Source organism: Amia ocellicauda, chromosome 3, assembly GCF_036373705.1.
Source record: "Amia ocellicauda isolate fAmiCal2 chromosome 3, fAmiCal2.hap1, whole genome shotgun sequence".
Taxonomy (NCBI): Eukaryota; Metazoa; Chordata; class Actinopteri; order Amiiformes; family Amiidae; genus Amia; species Amia ocellicauda.
The window spans coordinates 12,924,430-12,949,690 of NC_089852.1; the positions used below are offsets into that span (position 1 = coordinate 12,924,430).

The 25,261-nt window shown below is 38.7% G+C and overlaps 1 protein-coding gene and 1 pseudogene across 2 annotated transcripts; one reads left to right on the forward strand and one right to left on the reverse strand.

The window, feature by feature from the left end:
* Nucleotides 1-1,293: 1,293 nt before the first annotated feature.
* Nucleotides 1,294-17,127, reverse strand: abhd6a (abhydrolase domain containing 6, acylglycerol lipase a). Of its 2 annotated transcripts, XM_066698228.1 has the most exons (10): nucleotides 16,933-17,127; nucleotides 9,372-9,511; nucleotides 8,824-8,973; nucleotides 8,113-8,269; nucleotides 7,308-7,421; nucleotides 5,462-5,594; nucleotides 5,059-5,216; nucleotides 4,191-4,245; nucleotides 3,605-3,705; nucleotides 1,294-3,046 (listed from the first exon to the last, which is right to left on the reverse strand). In XM_066698228.1, exons 2-10 carry the CDS (start codon nucleotides 9,488-9,490, stop codon nucleotides 2,864-2,866), a joined length of 1,170 nt encoding a protein of 389 aa, XP_066554325.1. In that variant the 5' UTR covers nucleotides 9,491-9,511; nucleotides 16,933-17,127; the 3' UTR covers nucleotides 1,294-2,863. The 2 variants fall into 2 exon arrangements, with proteins under 2 accessions (XP_066554325.1, XP_066554326.1); XM_066698229.1 differs by lacking the exon at nucleotides 8,824-8,973 and having other exon boundaries at nucleotides 16,933-17,122.
* Nucleotides 16,167-25,230, forward strand: LOC136747015 (deoxyribonuclease gamma-like; annotated as a pseudogene).
* Nucleotides 25,231-25,261: the final 31 nt, after the last annotated feature.

Consider the following 25,261-nt stretch of genomic DNA (forward strand, 5'->3'; position numbering starts at 1 on the left):
TGCTATGATATCTGGCACGAATACTTTAGCAGATCCTTTAAGTCCTGTAAGTTGCGAGGTGGGGCCTCCATGGATGGGACTTGTTTGTCCAGCACATCCCACAGATGCTCGATTGGATTGAGATCTGGGGAATTTGGAGGCCAAGTCAACACCTTGAACCTGTGATTCATCAGACCAGGCCACCTTCTTCCATTGCTCCGTGGTCCAGTTCTGATGCTCATGTGCCCATTGTAGGCGCTTTCGACAGTGGACAGGGGTCAGCATGGGCACCCTGACTGGTCTGCGGCTACGCAGCCCCATATGCAACAAACTGCGCTGCACTGTGTGTTCTGCCACCTTTCTATCAGAACCAGCATTAACTTTTTCAGCAATTTGAGCTACAGTAGCTCGTCTGTTGGATCAGACCACACGGGCCAGCCTTCGTTCAATGCATCAATGAGCCTTGGCCACCCATGACCCTGCTGCCGGTTCAGCGCTTTTCCTTCCTTGGACCACTTTTGATAGGTACTGACCACTGCAGACTGGGAACACCCCACAAGAGCTGCAATTTTGGAGACGTTCTGACCCAGTCGTCTAGCCGTCACAATTTGGCCCTTGTCAAAGTCACTCAGATCCTTACGCTTGCCCATTTTTCCTGCTTCTAACACATTAACTTTGAGGACAAAATGTTCACTTGCTGCCTAATATATCCCACCCACTGACGTGTGCCATGATAACAAGATTAAAATACATAATATAATGTACTGTAGTCTTCCTTTTCCTGGGATATCAGTCCATTGAGCACTGATGAAAAGCTGACATTCAGTGCGGTTATAAGGACTGGGTTTGATTTTTGCCACTCTCTGTGTGAAACTGTCTGGACTCATTTTGAAGATCACAGATCCAGCCCCATGATTACATGTTCAAATTGAGAATGATTTACTTATCCATCTCCGGAATCCTCTTTCTGTCTGCCATTTGAATACAATATTTTGCTGATGTTGAAATATAAGCAGTTATATTTTTATTGAGTAGTGCCATTTACTGACATTGTGTAGTTTGTGGATAATTAACCAAACAAGTCTGATTCCATCATTCAATTAATTCAAGATTTAAGATCTTTACATGTATGATGTAAGTCCTCAATAATGAAAAGGAATCATTTGAGAAACAGAACACTATTCTGCTTTCTGTTTTTAGAGAAATCCAATTCCTCTTTGGAAAATAAGGACTGTGCTGATCTAGCTGAAGCTTTGAACATGCTTTAAAAAACTGTACTGAAGGAGTGAGCAATAAATGACCCAGAAGATGTGATAGTCAGAATAGTTTATTCTTCTATAAATCAGGAATGAATGAGATTGAGACAGATATCAACCTAGTTCTTAAGTTCATACAACAGATACTATTTCTTTGAACAGGCTGGAGCATGCAGCAGTCCTTAAGATGCCTATAGCATTACACTACATCACCACCCCTGTATATTTACCAACAGTATCAATATACTATCGTCCCACAATCCTACTAGCACAGAATTCATAGAATCCATTCCTTTAATGATTTACTTATTGGACACATTTTAATTAGTAGTTAAAGATCCAGTCTCAAGTGGTTTCCTCCCATTAAAAGCACCATGATATTGGAACACCTGTATTTTTATTCCTGTTTCCCAGCATTCCCTAGTTATTGCTTAAATATTTCAAGCCTTGTGGAGAACAAATTTCACAACAGTATTGTTTCTGTTCACAAATAAAAGTCTTGTGCATGGCACAAGAGTTTAACTTTGCTTCTCATTAATCTAAATCAGCTCACAGCCAATAACAAAGCAAAAAACAAAACTGAATAAGCACAGGTAATGCTGAAGAGGACTGTAGTGCTTCATTGTTAGGGCTTGTTTTTACAATAAAACACCTTCATTAACAAACTATACAATTAAAGGAGAAAATGTCACACATTGTAAGGAAAAAGTGGAATGGACTTTCAGTGTCCCTAGCTTTGTGCTGAAGGCCATGAATGGGGACTACACTTGGGGTCCAGTTCCAAGGCAGGGTTTCTGAATGCATAACCTTTATGACCAAGGCTCTCGGAGATACGTGAAACACATGCAAGCTAGCTACAGGGGAGTTTATCAAATGGGTTTCATTGCTGAGATCCATTATTTACCTAGCCAACTACCCTGTGTATGCAAGAACATAATGCTGTGTTTAAAGCTCATGATAGACATGTAGGAATTGATCATTATCACATTATATCCTTATCCTTCAGTGATCCAGCACAGCAGTGCACTACAAAAGTCTGACCTGAAACCACCACAAGTTATATTCTTTTCCGCTGGGCTAACTGAGTTTGTGGCATTGTAATCCAGAATGTCCTTGCCAGGAATTATGCAGGGTGGAGAGAATGCTGATAATGAAGATCCAGTCTGTTCATGTGAAACCAAACTTGATAGTGTCTATAAGCCTTAAAAGGTAAAAGCAAATAAAGAAAGCGTGAGGACTTACTTGTCAATTAAGAGAGCAGGACTTTCTCTGCCTGCACCAAAGTAGGGCCTACGTGCACAAAAACAAGCCAGGGTAAGATACTTGCTTCTTTTTAACCTTTTTGTCTGCACATGAGCAGTTCCATCAGCTCTGAAGAGTTGTGTGTTTCTGCTCCATGTTACAGTGCTATAAATCTGAGCCTCTGCTTTCTAAAATCCTAATGTTCTCAGGGGCTTTGGTACACTGAGTATCTTGCAACTTAAAGAGGGGACTCCCTGAGAGATGACCGGATCCAAAATTAAAGGTACTAATTATTTACAGAACATAGATTTGAAAACCTAATAGTAATAATAATAACAATAATTAATAATAATAATATTAATAATAATCATAATCTTTGTGCTCTCTCAGGAGATCTTCTTGTCACTGCCCATGCTGGCATTCTGCTGGGATATGATGAAGTCCAGGATGAGCTTGGCAGTTTTCCTGGGCCTCTCCATCACCACAGAGTGGCCACAGTTCTCCAGCAGGTCCACATGGCAGCCTGGGATGGCCTCAGTCAGGACTGTGGCCCCAGAGACATCAACCACCTGGAAGAAAGCAAGACAACTGATACCAAGAGCCTCAGGGGACATCACACAGCTATTTTCCTGTTGTTATCCACTAACCTTGGACTCCCCCCCAGGTTACTATTGACTGTTATGGTCCCTGGGTGGTTGTCCTCTTCAACCACCTCAGCAAGCTCGAAAATATTCCTGTTCTTAAAGTGGGCTCTCTTTGAATCACTCTTTGAAAAAAAATACAGAACCCACACGAGAAGTGTATTTTGCTGTAGAGTCCTGATAGAAATATGATGTGTAACGAATCCACAGGACCACAGTGAACCGTTAAGATGTTTATTATATAAATGTAATAAAATAATATAGAGACAGGTGACAGAGATACAGAGGATCCCTGGGCTCAGTGATGGTTCTGAGCCCCAAGAAAAAATGGGTGCAGTCATTTATAGGTTGAGATGTTTTGAAATTTTGAATATTTTAATGGGAATAAACACAGATATTTATAGCATTGAAAGCATTCATACTGTAAAGGAACATAAAGAGCTAAAACCCACCCACACAAACACCTACACATATATTTGTTTTTACCTGATCCTGTTTTCCCCAAATGACTTGTAAAGGAACAGTGATCAAATGCATGTTTTCCTGTAAGGAGTGCCTTGATTTCTCTCCGACAATCTCCATGAATACTGAGGGAAAAGCAGAGGAGAGTGAGAAGCCGTCTGTGCATTGCTCACCATTTTCAACAAATGTCACTGGGGGTTTTAGATTTATCCCTGTATTTTTCCAACATTATACTATCTGGCTCTTCTTAGTCTTCATAGCAAACATAGGAAGCTGTACAATCACTGGAACTTCCTGGATGTAAATGAATCCCAGACAAGTAGACTCTGGGTTTGCCTAAATTAAACTGTCTTGTGCCAGTTTGATCATGTCTTTAAGATTGAGTTCTGAGATATTAATATTAAAATGTTATAAAAGTAATCGGTATTAAGTAAACCAAGTCCAGCTGCTCTTTAAAACATAAAATATCAGGAAACAAAGTATAATTTACTTTTGTTAGTCTATGAGGAATCAAATACAAAAACCTTGTTAAATTAGTTTAAAAATCAGTTTACAAATGTCATAAAAATTACCTAAACTAACAAGATGTAACTGTAGAATTACTACTGACCTTCTCGGTAGAAATCATTGTGTGGAATGCGAACGTCCACCAATCCCTGGAGAATCTGGGGAAGTAACAAGAAAAAGAAGGGAGCTTTAGTTTAAAATCCAAATAAACTGTTGCCACACAAAACTCTCTGTGCGATTTTCTTAAATCTTTTGATTCCACTTGTTGCCTTTTTGAAATGAGGTTCATTTTTAACTGAATTGTGTAGCAGCTCTCAAATATGCCTACAGTGCTAAGGGCAGAAACCCTTAAAAATGGGCAAAGGAAAGAATCAGTGCTAAAGCCCATCTATGCTCAAATATTCAGCTAAATCCCTCTCAGTAAAGATGCTGAAGATGCAGAAACATTAGTCATTTGTATCTGTTAAATTCTTGGTGAGAAACCAGAATGCAAGTATGTAAACTCTTCATAATATATACTGGTGGTAAAACACTTTCCACTAACTCAATAAAAAAAGTACACAAATACTGATTTAAAAAATGTGATTTCACAATGTTCCCTTATTTCAAGGGAGTTAACAGTTATTTCTATAAATACTGATGTCTGTTTTGGGCAGGAAAGTACAGCTTGTCAACAAATATTTCAGCCTCGGTCACAAATCTGGACAGTTACAGAATTTCTCAAATTTTTTCCAACAATCCGTTGCCTGGTCCGCATCTTATAACTGGAGTCATGGATGATTCACCCAGTAATTCAACTTCATACCAGTTAATATGTATAGCATATGCAGCAGGCTTTCTGACACGATGGTTACAAGAGAGTGCTTTTAAAGGGGACCGCAAGAACCAAGCAACTGTGTGAGGCCGAAGACGCAGTCCAAAGAGGCTGGGAAAAGAGCTTGCTAGTCTTTAGGGGCCAGGTCTGCACTCACCTGATGAGGGATTTTGAAACGAACATAAGAGCACAACTTCAGCATCTCCTCCATCTCCTCGGGCGTGGACGGGATTAGCGGAATGCCCTGGATGTTGTTGGTCCTCTCCAGGTCCCGCAGCTGTTTCACAAACTTGCTCTCATTTGGATACTGCAGGCCTGCAACAGGGAAGCAGAAGATTGGGAGAGCGTGAACACCTTTAGTCATTAACCCATACAGCAGAGTGTTTTTTGTCAATGAAAACAGCACAATGATTCAAGAAAACAAGTGAGCCAAGTCTAGAAAAACAAAAACAACCAAAAAAAGATAGAACACAATGTTCTAAAGCCCTTCATCGCATCTTAGTATAGGATTATTCTGGCATGGTATCAACAAATGCCACAGATGCATTTCTCAGACTCACCTGCAGGACAGATGAGAGTGAGGCTGCTGATGTCTGATGGGTAGCGAGCGGCGTACACCCCAGCCACATTGCCACCCATGGAGGTGCCCACCAGATGGAAGGGTTTCTTATTCAAGCGGATGCATTCAACAAACTGCAACCAGAGAAGGAACTCTTACTAATTTTACCCTACAGCCTCACAACCCTGTTGTCCTCTGAGGAGTAACCCCATTAGTGGAGAAGCAAGCAGCATTGACCATATCTGGAAACTAATACTATGAAACACTACAGCAGGGGTCTCCAAACCTGGTCCTGGTCTGCTCCAATCTAGTTCATTTTATAGGTCACCTTTTTATAAACCACCAATTTCTAAACATGTTAGTTAGTGATCAGTTAAGGAACTTGTTCAGTTCAGGGATATCTAGCCCTTGAAGACCAAAGGGTGTTCTTGTTTATTCCAAATGATCTCTAAATGACTAAATTTACCAAAACTCTTCATTAATTGATCCAAATTAAGAAGATGAAGCTGTAAAAGCACTGCTGCACAGACAGTTCTTAATTCACTGCAGCAGTTCACAGCTCACACCCAGCATATTTTGGCAAACTTCCTGTAAAGCAGAATAAGAATCGGTAGCATACAGGGCACACATTCCCTTATTACTTAACTGACGAGGAATCCTGCGTTTACAGCAGACAAACTGTAAGGGAAATGTTGTCTTTCAAACAATAGAAACAAAAATATGAAAAGAGAAGATGATTTTTGAACAGAGGAGCTTAATTTTCTTTAGGGCTGACAGTGGAGATTTCAAATTAATAAAATTGGGCTTTCAAATCTCCAAGCTTATCATACATGAGGAAGAGCTTACAGCTCAACTTTCTCTCAACAGGAATCCAATCGTTTAACAAAGCAGTAAAGACTATGAGGGCAGATTACAGGTTTTGAATGGTTTTGCATGCCAGTTTTGCATTGCACACAGTGCATATCTAAAGAAAGAGAGCTGAAGAGCATGCTGTTTATTTATTTTGTTGAAGTAGTATACTAGAAGGACTTCAACAAAATGTCATCCACCAGCTGTGTCAACACGTCAAAATATAGCCCATTACACACTGCTGAAGCAGTCGTTCAGGTGCTTTGTTAGCCGCTTCCCCTTGGCCAGCCCTTGCAGAGGTTTAAATAGGGAACACCGCCAGCTTTCTTAGTTTATAAGCTTTCTTCTGAATGAGTGCAACTTAATGTGTATTTAAGTGAGACAGATGCCAAGCGGTGGGTTTGTGTGTAAGCCCTGCTCAGAATAAGTAAGGTGTTCTGTTGTGGACAAAAGCAGTACAGTTCAGCTCACTCACAAAGCAGCCACCAGCAAGCCTGCATGTACCCTTCACTCTGAACTTGACAAACGTGGGGTCAATTAAGCAGAAAGGGAAAAAAACTATTAGTAATTCCCTGTAGCTCTGCTCACTCCCAGGTGGTCTTAGACTTTGTATGTTCTCTCAGACCTTCCTCCTAACTTGCTGCTTTTCTAGCCACCACAACATTAACATACAGACCTCACTCTGATTTCTCTCTACAGGCATTGTCAGTCTAGAGTGCTCTTATACTTAGAAAGGTTTAGCTTCTCTCAAACATGTTGTATCTTTTGCATCATGGTATATGTAAGGTATATTCTTCCAAAAGCACCCATTTTATTCCTACTATAGATTTGCATACTGAGCCACATGAACACAACTTGGTAAAGGATTTGGAGATGGTACTTTCTTTCTCTCACTTTCACCCTCAAAAAAACCAACTGATGGCCTGGAACTCCTGCCTGTTTCTCAAGGTTCTCAGTAGCTTGTTCTGAGCAGAATGGGTGCGAGAGGCAGTGTTTACCTGGTGTATCCTCTTGACCTGGCCCTCGATGGAGTAGTCCTCAGGACCGGTGCGGGTGGTGCCTTCATGTCCAGGCATGTCCACACACAGCAGATGAAGGTGCTTTGGCAGAAACTGCAGGCAAAGCAGCAACAACATCAGACAGAACAACATGCTGGCTTTGACTACTGAAGTTAAAAGTGCCTCACTTCGGTTTCCACATATACCAAGAAATAAGTATTTTAACCTAATGCTAATCTAAAGAGAAAAAACACAATTCACTTAAATATGTATTTTAGATCCCTCTAAAGAGTACTGGAACAAGATTCATTTTTTCATTAGTATTTAGTATATATGGTATGGTATTGCAATATCCATAAAATAGAGCAAAAATATGTGTAATTAAAGGGTTAAGTAGCAAAACTGAGCTGGAACAAATCTGCAAAAACAGGCAAATATTATATCTGAGGGCCTCATCTGGGCAATTTTACTGCTGTTAGGCTATATGTATTATCTACTACGATCATCCCTTATCACTACTAATTCACTACTCTTTACTACCCTTTCCCTATAAGGTAGTGTTGACCTGTGTGAACGCTGAGTCATGCTGAAGCACACCCTTTAAAAAATAGATGCTGTAATTGACTGTATATATAAAAAAGAAAAAAGTAATTAAATCCAAACAGCATTTAATCCACTTTCCACCCAAAATCAATTATATTATTTAATCATATAAGCGGTCTGGTAAAAGCCAGGATTTCACACCCTGCCAGCTGATGCTGAGAGTGTAACCCATTAACACTGTGCTGGAGGCCTCGAGTATCACCTTTGCTACAGAAAGCCACATGTCTTTGTGTGCAGAGAAGCCATGCAGCATGAGAATGGAAGGCCGGGTCCCAGGCTTCCCTCTGTAGGAGTAACAGAAGCGATACCCCCCGCAATCGGCATTGCGCACTTGCAGGCCCAGGGTTCGTCTCCAGTACCTGAGGGGTGAGGAGACACAGGGGCATTAAAACATTCACAGCCTTGCCCATTTTCATTTGCAGCCTTGTATATGGATTTGATACAACACAAGCATAAGACGGAGCAGACCCTAACACAGACGTTTTGGGGAACAAACAGATAATTCCACTGTTTGGGAGTGCACAAGTAAATATTGAGGGGCTTTATAATGATTATTCACCCTATTCAAACCAAGCAGGAGAGTCTTCTTAATAATACATCTCCTTCATAGAACAGTAATGCAAAATACATCTCGTGCGTGAGTGAGCATTTTAATCTGACTTGCTTTAAAAAAAAATCTTTGTTTTTTATGTAAGACCATACATATATACATGTAACTGTTCAGATTAAAAAAAGTAGAAGTTAAAAAAAATAAAAGTGAAGTTATGTGCAGGTGGGTCTTTCTGTATTATTTTACAGTGATGTGAAACCTCTTTCTACTTAATGAGGCAATTCATTTTATAATGAACAAATCAGGCAGCTGGAGACAGTAGCCAAGGTCACCCAGACACACTGTTTGCTTCCCTGCTCTTACACGACAGAGTCTGCAGGGCCGGCTGCAGAGTTGCCTTTCCCAGCAGCCTGTGGTGTACAGTAGTGCGTACTCTGCAGCCCAGTCTGCACCCACACCAGCACCAGCACAGCTTCAGGGGTGCCCTCCACCAGAGACGCAGAGCCTGTTTTACTACATTTCAATAAGGAAAGAAGCACAGCACATACACAAAACAGAAGCAATATCACATGTGTGTGCCGTAGTTGGCCACATGAATGACATGGCAAGGGCAATTTAAAATGACACTCCATCCAAAGCAACCTGTTCTGGTGTGTGTGCATTTGTTTTTTTCCATTGGCATTCAGTCTTTTGTGAAGGACCTGTTCTTTGAAAGTGTCTTTCCTGCCTGTGTGAATTCCACATAATGGTTTGACCTTTTACAGCAGTGACACCACCATAACTGGCAGGGAAAATGATCAAAATCCTGCAGATTTTCTGGGGGTAGTAATAATTATTAAAAAAATTAAAATAAATAAACAGATTGGCATAGATAACGGTAGGCTTTAATTAGCAAGCACAATTGACATTACCAGTAATAGACCCTGATGAGTGCCGAGGGCCACAGGAGGAAGGAGGCAACAAAGGCCAGGATGGGGATGGCCAAAGTCCCCCCTGCGATGACAAACATGTTCAGCACATCCATATCCATCTCTCTGACACTGCACGGCACCTAAGAGTATCAGAAAGGGCAGATTAGACCAGTCTCATCAGCCTACCAGAGCGCCACACTTTCTGCCACAATAAAGCCACAACTCTGTCCCTGCGCTGAGTTTAGCCCACTTGGGCCTGAATAAATCCAAAACATGAAATCCATAACTCGCAGCATACAGTGGCTTTCACTCAGTCAAAGAGGTCCTGCTTTTACAAAGGGAGATTGGTGGGTTGGGTCAAACTTTGATTTATTCTTGGCTTTAGCTGTAAATAGCTGCAACTTGATTTATAATCTTTTACCATTTTGAAAAACCATATCACGATTCCTTTTCTCTATTGTTCATAGACTGAAGGGACTGTTGTCCTTGTGTGTCATGCCCTCTGGATCTGGTTGTTCCACCCTTCACATCTCCCAAAGGCATCATTTGCATCTGCCCAGCATAGTATACAGTATTCAAATGATATGCCTTTCCTCAATGATTTCACCAACACCTCCTACAGACAAATATTAATATGCTGCCTCAGGGTCTTTTGGTTTAAATGTATCTGTCAGATGTATTTATTTATAGATTCCTGTCATGAATCACACATATATATATATATATATATATATATATATATATATATATATTATTTTTGTCATTTAGCTGACGCTCTTATCCAGGGCAACTTACATTTGTACCCATTTATACATCTGGGCATTGTACTGGAGCAATCTAAGTGAAGTACCTTGCTCAAGGGTACAACAGCACTGCCCTACCTGGGATTTTATATATATATATAAATAATATTCAAATGTAATTTTACATTTCTGCTGGAATGAGGACAGTTTCAACATACTGTGAGGCCTTAAAACAGTTCACATTACAAACAGGGTCAGTCAGTCAGTCTTTGGGACAACCTAATTTCCAAATGCTGTTCTTTCAGCTATAGTACAATGCTCTCAATCCCAGAGACCGCACTACTGGTTTCTGAGTGAGGCCTGGAGTCACTTCATGGAGTTTATAAACTGAGGTTTGGGAGGAAGACATACGTGTATCGGGGGTTATCTGAACTCCTGAAATCTTAAAAACATCTATGGTTCACATCGTGCCCGCCAAGCTGAAGTTTAAGGAAATGTGAGAAAATGCAATCCTATTGCCTATTACAAAATGACCAGAAGTAATCAGTTGGCAGGGTGAAGAAACAAAACACTTAATTTATATTTTTCATGCAATGTGTGAGGGGATGGAGGATGCAGAAATCAAAAGAAAAAGCTGAACTGGACACATGAAAGGGGAAGCTGTTGGAAATCTATATTTCATTGTAGCCTATTAGACAGATCTCATGTTCATGCAAATGTTATTGAGCTCCTGTGCTGTGGAGAATGGAGGTGAGGTGAGGTTAACTGTCCCCAAATAATGCTTATCCCCCACAAATCAATTGGTTCCAAATGGGTACCAGGTTGTGTAAGGGGAGATCTGGTTTATCTTTTAACTTAATGTAGCCCTAAATAGTATTATCAAAAAGAATAATTAAAAACATGTCATGTGTGCATTGTAGTACAGTTAACTGCTCCAACTCACCAATTAACACTGGCCCTTCAATAGAGAACCCCAAGAAAGCAGAGGCCTGTGAAAAGCACTCTAGCGTGATGCCCTCTGAAGCAAACACTTTCTGACGACGTCCCTTGCAATACCCAAATACCACTGTGATTGGCGTAGTTATAACAGACAACTCAAGTCATGCAAAAAAAAACAATCTAATGCAACACCAAACCACTGTTAAACCAGGTACTGACTGCAGGAGTATAGCTGAGGCACAAGACAGATCTCAGGCACATCCCTAAAGTAAAGTAAAATACGCAGTCAGCAAAAAATCACCCCAGGGAATTCCGCATCGAGTAAAACCACTGTGTAGTAGAAAATGGGACACAATGAACCAAGAACACATTTTGAGCTAAGAAATAAATAAATGCAAACAAACTAGTAGGGAATGCAGTTCAGTACGTAGTGTATTTGTACTGGGGCAGAGGTCAATGCCAGAGTATCCAACCTCAACAGTACAGCTATGCTTTGAGATTATCACCACCAATGTGGCTAAGAATGCAAATAGAAAATTCAGAACAATTTAAAAACAACACAACTGTTCTGTTGTATTCAAAAGCAGACATACAGTCGTCACAGCTTTGGAAAATTCTCACAGGGACATCAATAAATATGGCTTTGTCATTAATAAACAGACATTGCACTGTTCAATTAACTCAGACGGTTAAATACAAGTGTACATTACATGGGGCAATTAATGCTTGCAGTATTCTCTCTTTCCTGGGTCTGCCTTTAAATTAAAGTTAGAGTAGCAACGTTTCTATCCCTCTTATGGATGTGATCCATAGGTTATCATATCCCAAGTGTTCAGGGGATCAAGGGAAAAAGTGGCCAGGATATTTGCTATTGAAAGAAAAATCACAGGATGTAGAGATGTATATTTTTCTGAACCCCAAATCTGGGCTATAAGGAACAGATTTGGAAAAACCTTATACAGCATGATAATAGATTCTGAATAGAATATGACATTAACCAAAAGCACACATTTCATCCAAGTGATGACACCAGGGTGACCCAAAGGACTGCTGCATGGGGTCCCTCCAGAACCACCAGACAGAGCCAGGGGGTAGGGGAAGGAGGTCAAACAAAAATCTCAGTTGTGACATTTGAAACAGTGAGCATTCTCCAGCATACATTCAGACACCTTTTGACCACTTTGCATTGCATTTTCAGAATAAGTCCTGGATTGTATTTTTCTGAAAGCAATGTTGTGAGTATACATTCACACTGTATATATTCTAGTTAGAGATAGTTAGAGAGGCAGAGGTTTATAAATAGATTAAACATTGATTTACAAAAAAAAAAGACCTCATACGCTGCCTTCAGAGCTCTGTGGATACTGTGTTCAGTGCACAGGGGTGTTGTAAAGATAGAAAACAATGCTATAATTTGCTTGTACATTATGAATGAACATCCTATCCTCGTATAACATCTATCCATCAAACATCAAAACACACACAGCAAGGGATATTAATATTTACAATAAAATCCACCATTAAAATGTTTAATGAAAAGACAATGCATTTGGCTCTTTCCATGGCGCTTCAATGGGAGTCTGCACTGACCTAGTTCAGTCAATTGTACCACCGCCTGTCCCAATGAAAATCATATGTTCATCTATCAGGAGCTTTCGAAATGTCCTTCCTGACATCTGAAGAGCTATTAATAACATAATTAATATTTTAAAGATTCAGAGTTAAAAATAAGCAGCCACCTACTACCAAATGTTTGCTTTCAGAATAAACTCTACTTAATGTGACTTAAATAACAGAGCTTTAATGGATCTATACCAAGCACCACAGAAAGGGACATAGTGGGAGGGATAATTGCTAACAAACAAATCATTCAAGTCTTCAAAGTGTACAGAGGAAGTCAGGATTTGTAACCACTTACTTCATGTCACCTCAGAGCAAATGTCACGAATGGCTGTTTGAAGATACAGATTAATTAACAACCTTACATAACATGAAACGTTACACTGGTTATGTGATGAAGGCTGCGCTCACACTCCATTCAGCCAAAGGAAGTGCAGACCTGACTACATGGAAAAGGTTCATTCCAAACAGGTGAACAAATTACAATGCATTCCTGCCCAGAAAGCCAACAGCACTTTAATGTTCCTTCATGCACACAGTTTGAGCTCAGTAAGAGGGGAGGAGATTAAGACACTCTCACAGAAGGAAGCAGAAGTGTGAAAACTGAAATTGAAGAAAAACAAAAACATACTCTGATCATCTCTTTAGATTCAAATAGTGACCATGGCAATGCCAAAATTATTTTGGGGGTAATACATCACCAAAATAGGAATGTGTAGCACTGTGCCCACAGTACATGATTCCAATTTCTTTCTTTATTTTAACTTAATAGATGTGTCAAGATTTAGCACTGCACAACAGCTCTGTGCCTTCAGTATTTTCTTTTCAGGCTGGATTACAAAAAAAAAAGCGGTTAACTGATTCCAACCTGGGTTTCAGTTTATATCAATGGATATATGTGTAATAAATTAACAGGGTCACCCACACCTGAACTTAAGTTTGGAGGACATCTCCAGATTATAGCAGACAATACAGTTATCCCAGTTCTTGAAACATGGTATGAAAATTTGAACCTTGCAGAATTTAGTGTAATTCTTTCAAGATTACGTTTTATGTAATTTTATCTGCAAAGGTTTTACATGCACTCGTGTTTTCAACTATAGACTAACAGAATTCAGTACAACCCAAAGCATTCAAATGCATCATACCAGGTAACAGGACAGCTATCATGTCCTATTGGAAAATACACTGATCTACTTACTGTGTGTCCTTATTGTTTGCAGGGGAGTTCCCAGTGAGAGGACACATTATTTCCATGCCAAGAGCTGTGTTATTATTTATATGGGTGACATCTGTTAAACGGCCAACATACAATACAAGCTAACTGTCGTGAACAAAGCATGTCACGTGACATGGTCATATTGCTTATTTCAGATTTTTTGAAAAATAATAACTTATTTGTATAATTTTCCCTTTATTTCAATACAGATTTATGGTTATTTCCAGCAAAAAAAAAAATAATAACTTGATATTTTCTGTTTTTCAATAAATAAATAACGGCTCCTTATTTCTTATTTAGGTTTCCAGGTTTTCAATAAATAATTATTTGTAGGTTTAGCATTTAACTAGAGCAATTGCTGTTTTTAATGGTTAGATTTCATATTTCTGATTCAGTGTTTTAAAAAAATAAGTACTTATTCATTATGTGTATTTCCTGGGTTTAAAAATATAACAGCAGTAAGAAGTGTGTATGTACTTACACACACACACACACACACACAGTACTGTGCAAAAGATTTAGGCAGGTGTGAAAAAATGCTGTAAAGTAAAAATAGACATGTTAATAGATTATATTTATCAAATTAACAAAATGCAAAGTGAGTGAACAGAAGAAAAATCTACATCCAATCTATATTTGATGTGACCACCCATCCATCCATTTTCAAAGCCGCTTATCCTGGTGAGGGTCGTGGGGAAGCCAGAGTGGTGTGACCACCCTTTGCCTTCAAAACAGCATCAATTCTTCTAGGTACACTTGCACAAGTTTTTGAAGGAACTCGGCTGGTAGGTTGGCCCAAACATCTTGGAGAACTAACCACAGTTCTTCTGTGGATTTAGGCTACCTCAGTTGCTTCTCTCTCTTCATGTAATCCCAGACAGACTTGATGATGTTGAGATCAGGGCTCTGTGGGGGCCATACCAACATACCATCCTTCAAGTCAAGTCAAAGTCAAAGTCTTTTATTTGTCAAGTGCACCGAATAACATTCATTGTCATTCTGAACAATGAAATTCTTGTGACATGGCACACGACATCTACTTAGTAATTAAAAAATAATAACATAAAATACAAAATATACATAACAATAGTAACTAAAAGCAATTTCAACTAATGTAGAAATAAGAATATGGACGATATAAATACAAATCTTAAATATTTTAGTGTTGTAGTGCCTATAAATGGATACATTAAAATGTGCATGAATGTACATAGAAAATGACCAGAGCACAGAAGTGTTCATGTGATCATTAGATCAGTGTTGCTGATTGAGGAGCCTTATGGTCTGGGGGTAAAAATCGCAAGTCTGGAAGTGCATGTACTCCTTGTTCTTCTTTATCCTGAAGATAGTTCTTAATGAACTTCACTACGTGTGGGGTTATTGTCATGCTGCAGAATAAATTTGGGGCCAATCAGATGCCTCCCTGATGGTATTGCATGATGGATTAGTATCTGCCTGTACCATGTTTCACTGTTGCCTGCAGACACTCATTCGTGTACCGCTCTCCAGCCCTTCAGTGAACTTGTTGCTGTGCTCAGTCTTGCCATGGTGTAGGACTTTTGACAGTAAACTGTCTTCAGCAACCTCACCTTGTTAGCTGAGTTTGGCTGTTCCTCACCCAGTTTTATTCCTCCTACACAGCTGTTTCTGTTTCAGTTAATGATTGTGTTTCAACCTACATATTGAATTGATGATCATTAACACCTGTTTGGTATAATTGTTTAATCAAACACTGACTATATGCCTACAAAATCCCTGACTTTGTGCAAGTGTACCTAGAGGAATTGATGCTGTTTTGAAGGCAAAGGGTGGTCACACCAAATATGGATTTGATGTAGATTTTTCTTCTGTTCACTCATTTTGCATTTAGTTAATTGATAATTATAAACTATTAACATGTCTATTTTTGAAAGCATTCTTACTTTACAGCATTCTTGCACACCTGCCTAAAACTAACACACACACACACATATAGGCTATATATATATATATATATATATATATATATATATATATATATATATATATATATATAATGGAATAAGTAACCATTACTTATTTTATATTTTTTAAATAGTGAATAAGCGATCAGTAGGCTACCATAACTAATTTGGGGGAAATTAAGGAATAAGTATAATCAACTTCACGGAGTATCTCACTGACATGGTATGCTGATTATCTGAAATGCTATATTATTGATTTAATGTGCCTGTATTGTGGCTATGTGACTGAAGTGTATTATTTTATATTTATACGCCGAATTCTGAATCCATGATGACGTCATTCGTTGGAAAGCTCTCCAGTTACTCCCGACGTACTGCGTAATGCCGAGCTCTGGACAATGTCTGTCGAAGTTCAACGATGTCATAAAGCTGAACTGCTCAACAAACTGCGATAAGGATTAAACTAAATTAAAGTACTGCACACAAAGGCTTAACAACTAGCTTTATATAAGTGGTTTCTGGTATAGTCAAAAGTGCGGTACTGATATCTCCTTCGCGGTTATTATTATTATTATTATTATTATTATTATTATTAACATCAATAATGTTGATTTGGTCTTCGCTGCACACTGTAATTACATTTTAGCTTAGCCAAGACTAGGCAACTAAAATGAAAAACCATAAACTATTTTTTAATATGGTATATAAATCAAAGCCTCGTTTTTGTAGCCAGTGCATGACACTTGCTGTACAGGAACTGGAACATACGCGGTTTCGGGATAAAACAGTAATAAAAAACGGTTAGCATATTTAAACATGCGGTACGGTTGTGACTATTTTTTATTTAAACAGGAAGATAACAAAGCCACAAAAAACCGGCAAGCCTCAAATGAGCATAAAACTTAGTTTAATGATCCTGAAAAGCCAAACATAACACGGCCGAGGCTAAAATATTGCTAAACCAGGACAAACAGCGCGACACCACTGTCCCGTTTTACGAGGTTCAATCGAGCAAGAAATAAAGCACAACACTGCCCGTTTGCTTATGAAATGTACAGTATTTACACCTGATTTTACCACAGTCCAGACTGCATTACCTTTTTTTATCGTCTTCCGGTTGGTACAACGACCCCCTTCGCAGTCGAGCCCCTGGCGAAGGTGAAGTGTCTTTAAAACGCAGAGATTATTAACAAACCCATTTTGATTGATCTCTTGTGCTGATTCAAACCCGATTTTGCAGCAGGGTTATCACTTTGTTGCAGCGCCTTTAAAGGGAAGTTAGTACAGTAGCGACAGCGAGTCCCTTTTTTGCCGACATAAATGCCTGACAAATGGGCAGCCCGCAGAAGCAAGACAGATCAGCACAAACCAGAATCAAATACAGTAGCGCTCTTTATGAATCATATAACATGGCAATTTTGCGTTGTAAATGACTATTTTGGATGGTAATTTGATAGTATGAACATGCTGCAGGATGTATAAATGAGCAATTGTATGTAAAAATAATGTGATCAATTGAAAATTGCACTGGATAAGGAAATCGCATAGGGACAGGAAGAAAGCACTCGGGCTAATGAATTTAAGCATGACTTCGGATTGTGCACTATAGTTTGGCTGCTGGTTTGTTTGTGTTTTCTTAAACTGTTTAGAGAGTTTACAAGTTTAGTTAGGCTCAAGAAAGAGCTAGGGTTTAGTTTAGTTTTTCATTGCCTCTTTGTTCATTGGCCACTGTTCACTGTATGTAATAAATCACCTCCTTGCACTGTTCTCCCCTGCATCTGTGTTGCTGTTTGCCCATCACTAGAGCCCCAGGCGCCGTGTACATCCCACACGGTGTCACAATACATACATACATACATACATACATACATACATAAAATTGATGCATTCACTAATACAAGCTTGTTAAAGCCAGTTCTCCTTCTCCTGCATCCCAACATAGGAGATGCTATAGATACTGCATTAACCTAAGCTGGTGCTATATTCTTCTTATTACAATTTGCCTAAGTTTGTACTTGAAGGCTGTCCCAAACAGTAAGTGTGTATATGTAATGGGGGGGGGGGAACATCAACCTTGAAAATATGCTCATTCAGTATACAGTCTTTTGGTGACCATAAGTTATCCAATCTGACAGTCATGGACATTATAGTGAAGGTAAGGAAATGTTTACAGCAAGATGTGACATTACTGTAAAACAATGTACTATATTGTTTTTTTTTTTATAAACAAATACACATTTACATCAGTTATCTGAATTGGCAATGTTATATTGGAGTTTTATAATCCTGTTGTAGTTTGTAATTGTTTTTGTAATAGTCAAAACAGAGCACAATATAAAATTAATCATTCACCCACTTTCAAAATTAGGTTTGGCACTCCTAATTAATTGGAGCCTGGGTCTCTGTAGTCCTTTTACTTGAATAATGAAGTTTGTGATTAAAACACGAGTAAACCTTTTATTGAAGTCAAAGGATTGGTCTTATAATGGATACTGTCACTGCTGTAAAGAAGAAATGTATCTGGAACGTGTTCAGTAATGACAGTACATTTATGTGGTCGGTTTAGCAAAAGTCCACAAGCTGCAGCAGTAAAAGCAAGACCATATTCAAACTCAGAAGATGCTGGGTTTCAATTTGTTCAGATTTTGGGATATTTTTGTATATGGAGGTGGTAGTTTGTGTAAATGCTCCGGTGTGAAGTTTATCCTGGTTTGTTGCTCTCCCTGAGGTTTTACACACCCTTTTGCTTGGTTGCTTTGCTCATATATTGTTCTGAAGAGTCTATATGAGACAGTATGCACATTCAGTAGGTATTAAACGCAAATCTTAAGATGCCCATTTGAAATCAAGTCAAATCACTGTTCAGTCTTGTTCTGCCAGCTCTAAAGTGATATTATCAATGAATATTGTTATTAATACAATTATTATTATTATTATTATTATTATTATTATTTGGAAAGGAGCAGACATTTGTAATGTGCTAGGGAGGAAAATGACAACACATTACAGTTGGTTTTATGGGAGACAAGCAACACCCAAATGTACAGCTTGGATAACTTTCCAGGTGTTGGTTGTTGTGGGAACAAAACAAAAAAAAACTTAATGAACTTCCCTTTAAATCACTTTAACCAGTTAAAGTCAAACACAGTAAAAACGAAGTGAAACAGAATATTCAATTTGGAAATATAATTTTGAAACAACACAAAAACCAAAAGCTTTTTGAGGTTTTGAGAATGTAACAGTTCCTCTATTATTCCAGAGAAAGCAACTCCTTTTCACCTGACTGAAGATTTTGAGTGACATCTTGTGTAGAAAGCATTCGATTTCCACTGACTTGTCACTTCTTTCCTTTGCAGTGCATTAAGCGCTGTGACATAATGCTGGTGATGGAAATCAAAGATGCCAGTGGAAAAGCTTTTCCTAAGCTGATGGACCAATTGAACAGATACAGTTTAAATGTTTTCATCAATGACAAGGTTGTGGAAAAGTACTGAAGGAATCATTTGTCTGTGGGAACTGTATTAGCTGTTGCTTTATCACTTACAGCACTTGCTTGTTTTTTTTACACTTTTGTTCAGTATTATTATTTTTAATGCTCCATGGACAGCTACAAAATTAAAAACCATAGAAATTCAAAGATGAATATCAATATCAATTCCAACCAAGGTCATACATCTCCTTGTAGTTGATACTATACAGAAATAATATATTAATTCCCACCATGGGTCATTCTACAGTGTACAGCAAAACCATGGTTTCTAAAACATTATTTAAAGGTGACTTTTCTTCTACAGCAAGGTTAAAGGGGAGAAAGATGCATTTGACTACATTATCAGTGAGACTGGGAAAAACAAAGCACAAAGAACAATATGCATTTATCTACAGGTACTCCACAACTTTTTTTATTTATGAAGCCAAGCAACATAATCATCTATAAATAAATATTTATTTTGGAATAGCTAGATACTGAATTTGATCATTACATTCATCTATGTATTAAAAATCATTAAAACTACTGGGATGTGACATCTGCTTTGACCTGCTTCATACATGTAACAGTGGCAGAACTCAGAACATTAAATATCATATTTGTCAAACTTTCTAGCACATAAATAACTGTAACTGAAATACTTGCACGTCTAAACAAGAATTGTACAAGTTACAGATTATCTCTCCTCAGAAAAAAACAGTGTTGGTTAAGGTGGATAATATAGATGATTTCTGAGAAGACAATTTATTTTTGTCTTTAAAGTGATCAAGAGTCTGGTTTTACTTGATCCAACATTTTTTTTAAATGACCACAATGTTAATAATATATGTCCAGTTATCTGATAAATGATACCATACCTTATCAAATAAGAAATCAGACTGTTAGCATACCTGAATGTATCTTAAATTCTGTGTTTTTTTTCATCACTGCAGGCATAGTCAAGTGTCGGTGAATAAGGCCTATCAATACCATGACCAGCAACCAGGAAATTAAGATAACTTTGCTCGCCCCCCATATATCGTGTGGTTTTCAGCTTCTAAAACTGGTACTGTACTTATCTTTATCCATGAGTAAACAGTAAGGCAAAATAATCTGAATACCAAATTAAAGGAAATCTTTTAACTTTTTCTAAGATCTGGGCAATACCTTTTTTTAATCTTCTTATAAATATCTTTGTTGACAAGTAATTTCCTGGCTTCCTCATTTATTTATGATGACTATTAATTGTTTTATGTTTGTTATGAAGCCCATAGTATTAATTACAGAGTAATAATTTAAAAAATACCACTGATTTTACTTACCAGAACCTTGTTTTGAAACCTTGAAGCATATTTTGTTGCTCTTAAGGCATATCCAATACTTCCATAAGACATTATTAGAAGTTCAGCCCACTTGCCAACCCCCCTCCCCCAAGTACACAGAAAAAATTAAAATCACAAACCAAGTCTGAAATGATGAGTCTGACACACCTATTTGTATGGCCAGCCTGGGTGTTCTCATACTCCGTTTCCCATCGCAGTCAAGGTCGGGTGGGGAGGGGGGTTGTGAAATGCATAAGTCTTTTATTTCTCCTAAGTCACTGAGTAACACACCTTTAAAGGATTAAGGTTTTATTCCTGCTTACTGTAGAGCCCTCACTCTATGTATTCATTCCCACCCCATTACTGATCATTACAGCTATAAAGGACTTTGTGATCATTCCCATCCACACGGCTCACAAGAATGCAGTGAGGGAGATAGACGCCCTGTATGAGGTGTACATGAATGTGACACAGAAATGGGAGGCAAAGGTGGGACGTGACTTTTTTGGGTGAACTCCCTTTTAGTCTCCTCATTTGATTTACTTCCCATCGTATTTGCTGATTTTGAATGCTCAGCAGGGGCATTTTATTTGCAGTGTCCATCAGTCTGGAGGCTTGAAGTGCCCCAGGAAAAGATGTTAGATGGTCATCACATTTCCAGTAATGCAAACATCCATACAACAGCATATAGTGGGAAAGTATAGTAAAATCTTTGTAAAACAATACATATATTTAGAAAAAGAGGGCTTACAGTGTGCAGTACTGATGTGCTCCTGATACAGGTGTGGTCCAGTTCTAGAATGCTATGGGGTTGCTTAATTATATAAAAACAATGTGATTTAATTATATAAAAAACAAGGTAAACAAAATAAACAGTTTGTTTTAAGGTCAAAAACTGCTTAGGCACATTCAGGAAGATGTCTTCCAAAAGAAAACAACTTTTCTTCTTCTTCTACTTCTCATTATTATTATGCTTCCATGCATGAAGTGCTGGAAGCTTATTGTTTTTGTTTTGTTTTTTTGATTTTTATGAATATATATATTTTTTCCTTCCACCAAAACTTCAAATGCCCCTATAATGCACATACATACATGAAAACTCACAGAACTCGCTCGTGTTGTAGAAACCACATATACCTACAAATGCAATGAAAACTACACTTGCTGGTTACATGGTGCTGCTGCCATATTGCGTTTAGTGGCGAAATTGTGAAATGCTACAAAAATCTTCTTGTCCAAAACCAACTGACACGTGCATATGGCACTTCATACTCATGCATACCTTATGGCCCACTATTACGATCATTCATCAGAAGTTGCTCGGTCGCACACTTTGTTTGGCATGGTGCCTTCTACTTCAGACTACTAATAGCCACTGTGCCACAATTTGGCATGTATGACACTAGAACAGAGTCCTACCAAGGTTGTTAAAGGCGAGTTGCCCCAGTGAAAAACATGGGTGCCGTGGGCCATTGAAAAAAAATGTATGTGCCTTGTCAGACATGTTATACATTTCCTGCACACTGGAATACAGTACGCACATGAAACTCTGCACAAATGTTTATGCCTATGCCATGAGCATAAAACCAGAAAATGTGGAGTACATGGTTAAGCCACAATGTTGGATTTAACCTGTGTCGGAGTGCGAATATGAAAACGACTGCTTTTCTGGACCTCTAAAGCCCAGTGCCCTGAAACTTTGCATATCTTACATAGATGCTGCTATCTATCAAATCTGCAAGAGGCAAGTGACTGTGCACGTATGTGATGAACTGCATTTCTTCCCCTGTGTGTCTGTGTAAACTAGGTCACTGTCTCGTGGCCTTGCTGTGCTATGGTACTGTGCCATAGTGCAACCCTGATACCCAGAGGAACAGAGTCTGATAAGAACCAGTTTTCTCCAGCAATTTGGGCTTGATACATCGTACAAACCCCCTTTATATTAAACATTACATATGCTTTAATTATCACCGGTTTAACCATATATGGATTTTCCTAACGAGTTGTCAGGCAGAAACCAAACTTGCACTCATCACGGGACAGACATATGGGTCCTGTTATCTTTCTCTCCTGTCTGGTCTGCATAAAAGTACCTGTAGTTTGTAACTTCTCTAAGACTGTTCTTGAGATCGCCTCTTGAACCTATTCCTTGCAGCTGCATGTATTAAAAACCTTTGTTTGGAAACATTTATCCCTCTCCAGATTTCTTCGACTCTTCATATGCAAAATACATGTTTTTATAAACACATGAAATTGGACCCCACAAAACTCCCATAAGCCATATTCAAAAACTTACCAAACAGTGACACAGCGCTGTGGCCGCAATGCTTAATGCCATGTCACATCCAGCAGTGAATATCTAAGAACCATCAAAAGGGATTTCAATTTTCAGTGATTAACACTAGTACAAACATCTGTCAAAGTTGATGAAGCTAAGTTGATAGAATACAAAACATGGCTGCTGTACACCAATGAAAATTACAGCATTTCATTTCAGCCACATCATGACATTCCTTATGTAGACCTCTACCTCCATGTGGCCTAACTTGGAAATTGCGTTCTGTATCTTGAATGACACAATAATGAAAACTTCACATATATGCTAGAATTAAGTGAAAAATACAATGGTATTTACATAATTGATGCATGCTATCAAGAAATTCATATTATAGTCTACTGACATTGAAATACTCACTTCAAATGACAAAAGATTGAAAACCTCAAATGTATACTACATTGGATTGAAATTGAAAATTACACATTTAATTTAAACTACAAATGCCCGCTAATATTTGAAACCTACTGATACAGTTTGGAAGCCTTAAAAGTTGCATGCAACTTCTAGTTCTTCTTCTTCTTCTTCTTCTTCTTCTTCTTCTTCTTCTTCTTATTATTATTATTATTATTATTATTGTAAAATTTAACCCTTAATGGTGATTGTTGATGGTAATAATAATCATCTACATTCTAACATCTCACTCTGCAGAATAGTCCTCCACGGAGAAAGCATCATCAAAACTGTCAGTCCTGGATCAGTGGAAATATTTGACTTTCAAGCTGCATACGGATTGAGCAGCAAATTGGTAGGGTCTAATTTTGTTTCACTTTTAGAGACTCTTAACATGTTTGCAATGCACATTTCTGTGTATTCATTTCACATGTGGTTTGGGCTTGATTTGAAAGATCAGTTTCTGCATCATTGTGTTCTTCCCTCCCAAATCAAGAAAAACAAAGCAGCCAAGCAGGAAGCATTTTATATTTCACACTTTAGACACTTCAACAGGTTTATTAAAGAGGGTGACATATATATATTTTTAGCCTTACCCAGGCTGAAGATGTCAGTGATCATTTCCCTGTGGCCTTCTCGTCAAGACCATGCAGCAAGTCATACAAAGGAAATTGGGATAAAGAAAGTGCATTGTAATTTGCAAATTGAAAATATGTTTCAACCAACAGCACAGCTGGCCAGAAGATTCTCCCATATAACAAACCTGCAACTTTTTTCTCTGTACCAGTTTCTACTTCTACTCTGCAAAATACAATAGAGCAATACAAATACTTCCATTCCAATTGTTCGTATTACTAGTACATCTCCTATCTCTACACACCACCTGGAGCATGACCTGGCCTCCAAGCCTAGAATTGCCAGCTCTGTTGTACATGTTGACATGCTGTCTGGTTTCTTCTTCCTGCTCACATCCAGTTCAATATACTGGCTTAGCCCTCTCTACACGGCTCTCCTATCACCTACCTGCAGTCTCTTGTCTCTCTTGTATTCTCTCTCCTCCTCTGCTAGTCATTCCTTCCTCTTGTTCTTTAGTCTGCCCGCTCTTGCTCCAGCCCTGGCCCCCTGTGGTGCGGCCTGTTCCCCGTAAACACCTCCCAGCCCCCCGTCAGACCTCCGCAGTGCAGATCACCTGTAGCTCTTGCAGTCTGCACCTCCCCCCTCCTGCGGTACTGCTCTGCACCGCTGCTGTCCCATTGCACTGCATGCCACACTGTGTACCGTTTCACCCAGCATATTAATAATACTGATAATTATAATAATAATTTGCTACTCACTAAACTTTACCCTGGCTACAGGGCTTCTGCTAAGAAATAATACAATATTTTTGTACTTAATGGTTATTATTCTTATGTTATTTGTTTTCTGTTAGCGTGATCTTGTACATGTACAATGGCTTTGTGAGGAATTAAAAAAGAGAAAAGGCCTGTGTCGCACCACAGATTAAAATTAAAACCCATCATCTGCATAGTAAGTTATGTAATTTCTCATTTTGAAATGAGTGCAATATGAGGGACAGAGACACTAAACGTTTTATTTTCCAAATATGATTCCAAAGATGATCAAGTAGTCCCTAATAATCATATGCAACGCAGCAGTACTTTCTAAAAGGATCAGCAGGAGAGATGAGAATACAATGAAGGGGGGCTATTAGGTGTCCAACCATCGCACCGGCCGTGACAGTTCACTCTGAAGTCAGAAAGGTGCTCCGGTGGCTCAAGGTGTGAATTTCACTGTTGCTAGGAGATGGCTGGCTGGTGCTTTTGTACACAAAGGTTTCCGTCTCCATTCACAGCATGTTGATGACCCCTTCATTTAATAAGTCAAGACCAGGCATTGAGACCTCTTAA

Coding starts and splice junctions, on each gene's coding strand:
- abhd6a (XM_066698228.1), bottom strand. CDS start 9,490: ATGGATATGGATGTGCTGAACATGTTTGTCATCGCAGGGGGGACTTTG. Junction 8,974..9,371: donor CTCATCAGGGTCTATTACTG/GTAATGTCAATT, acceptor ATTGAAATGTAG/TAAAACAGGCTCTGCGTCTC. Junction 5,595..7,307: donor AGGTCAAGAGGATACACCAG/GTAAACACTGCC, acceptor CTCTGGTTGCAG/TTTGTTGAATGCATCCGCTT.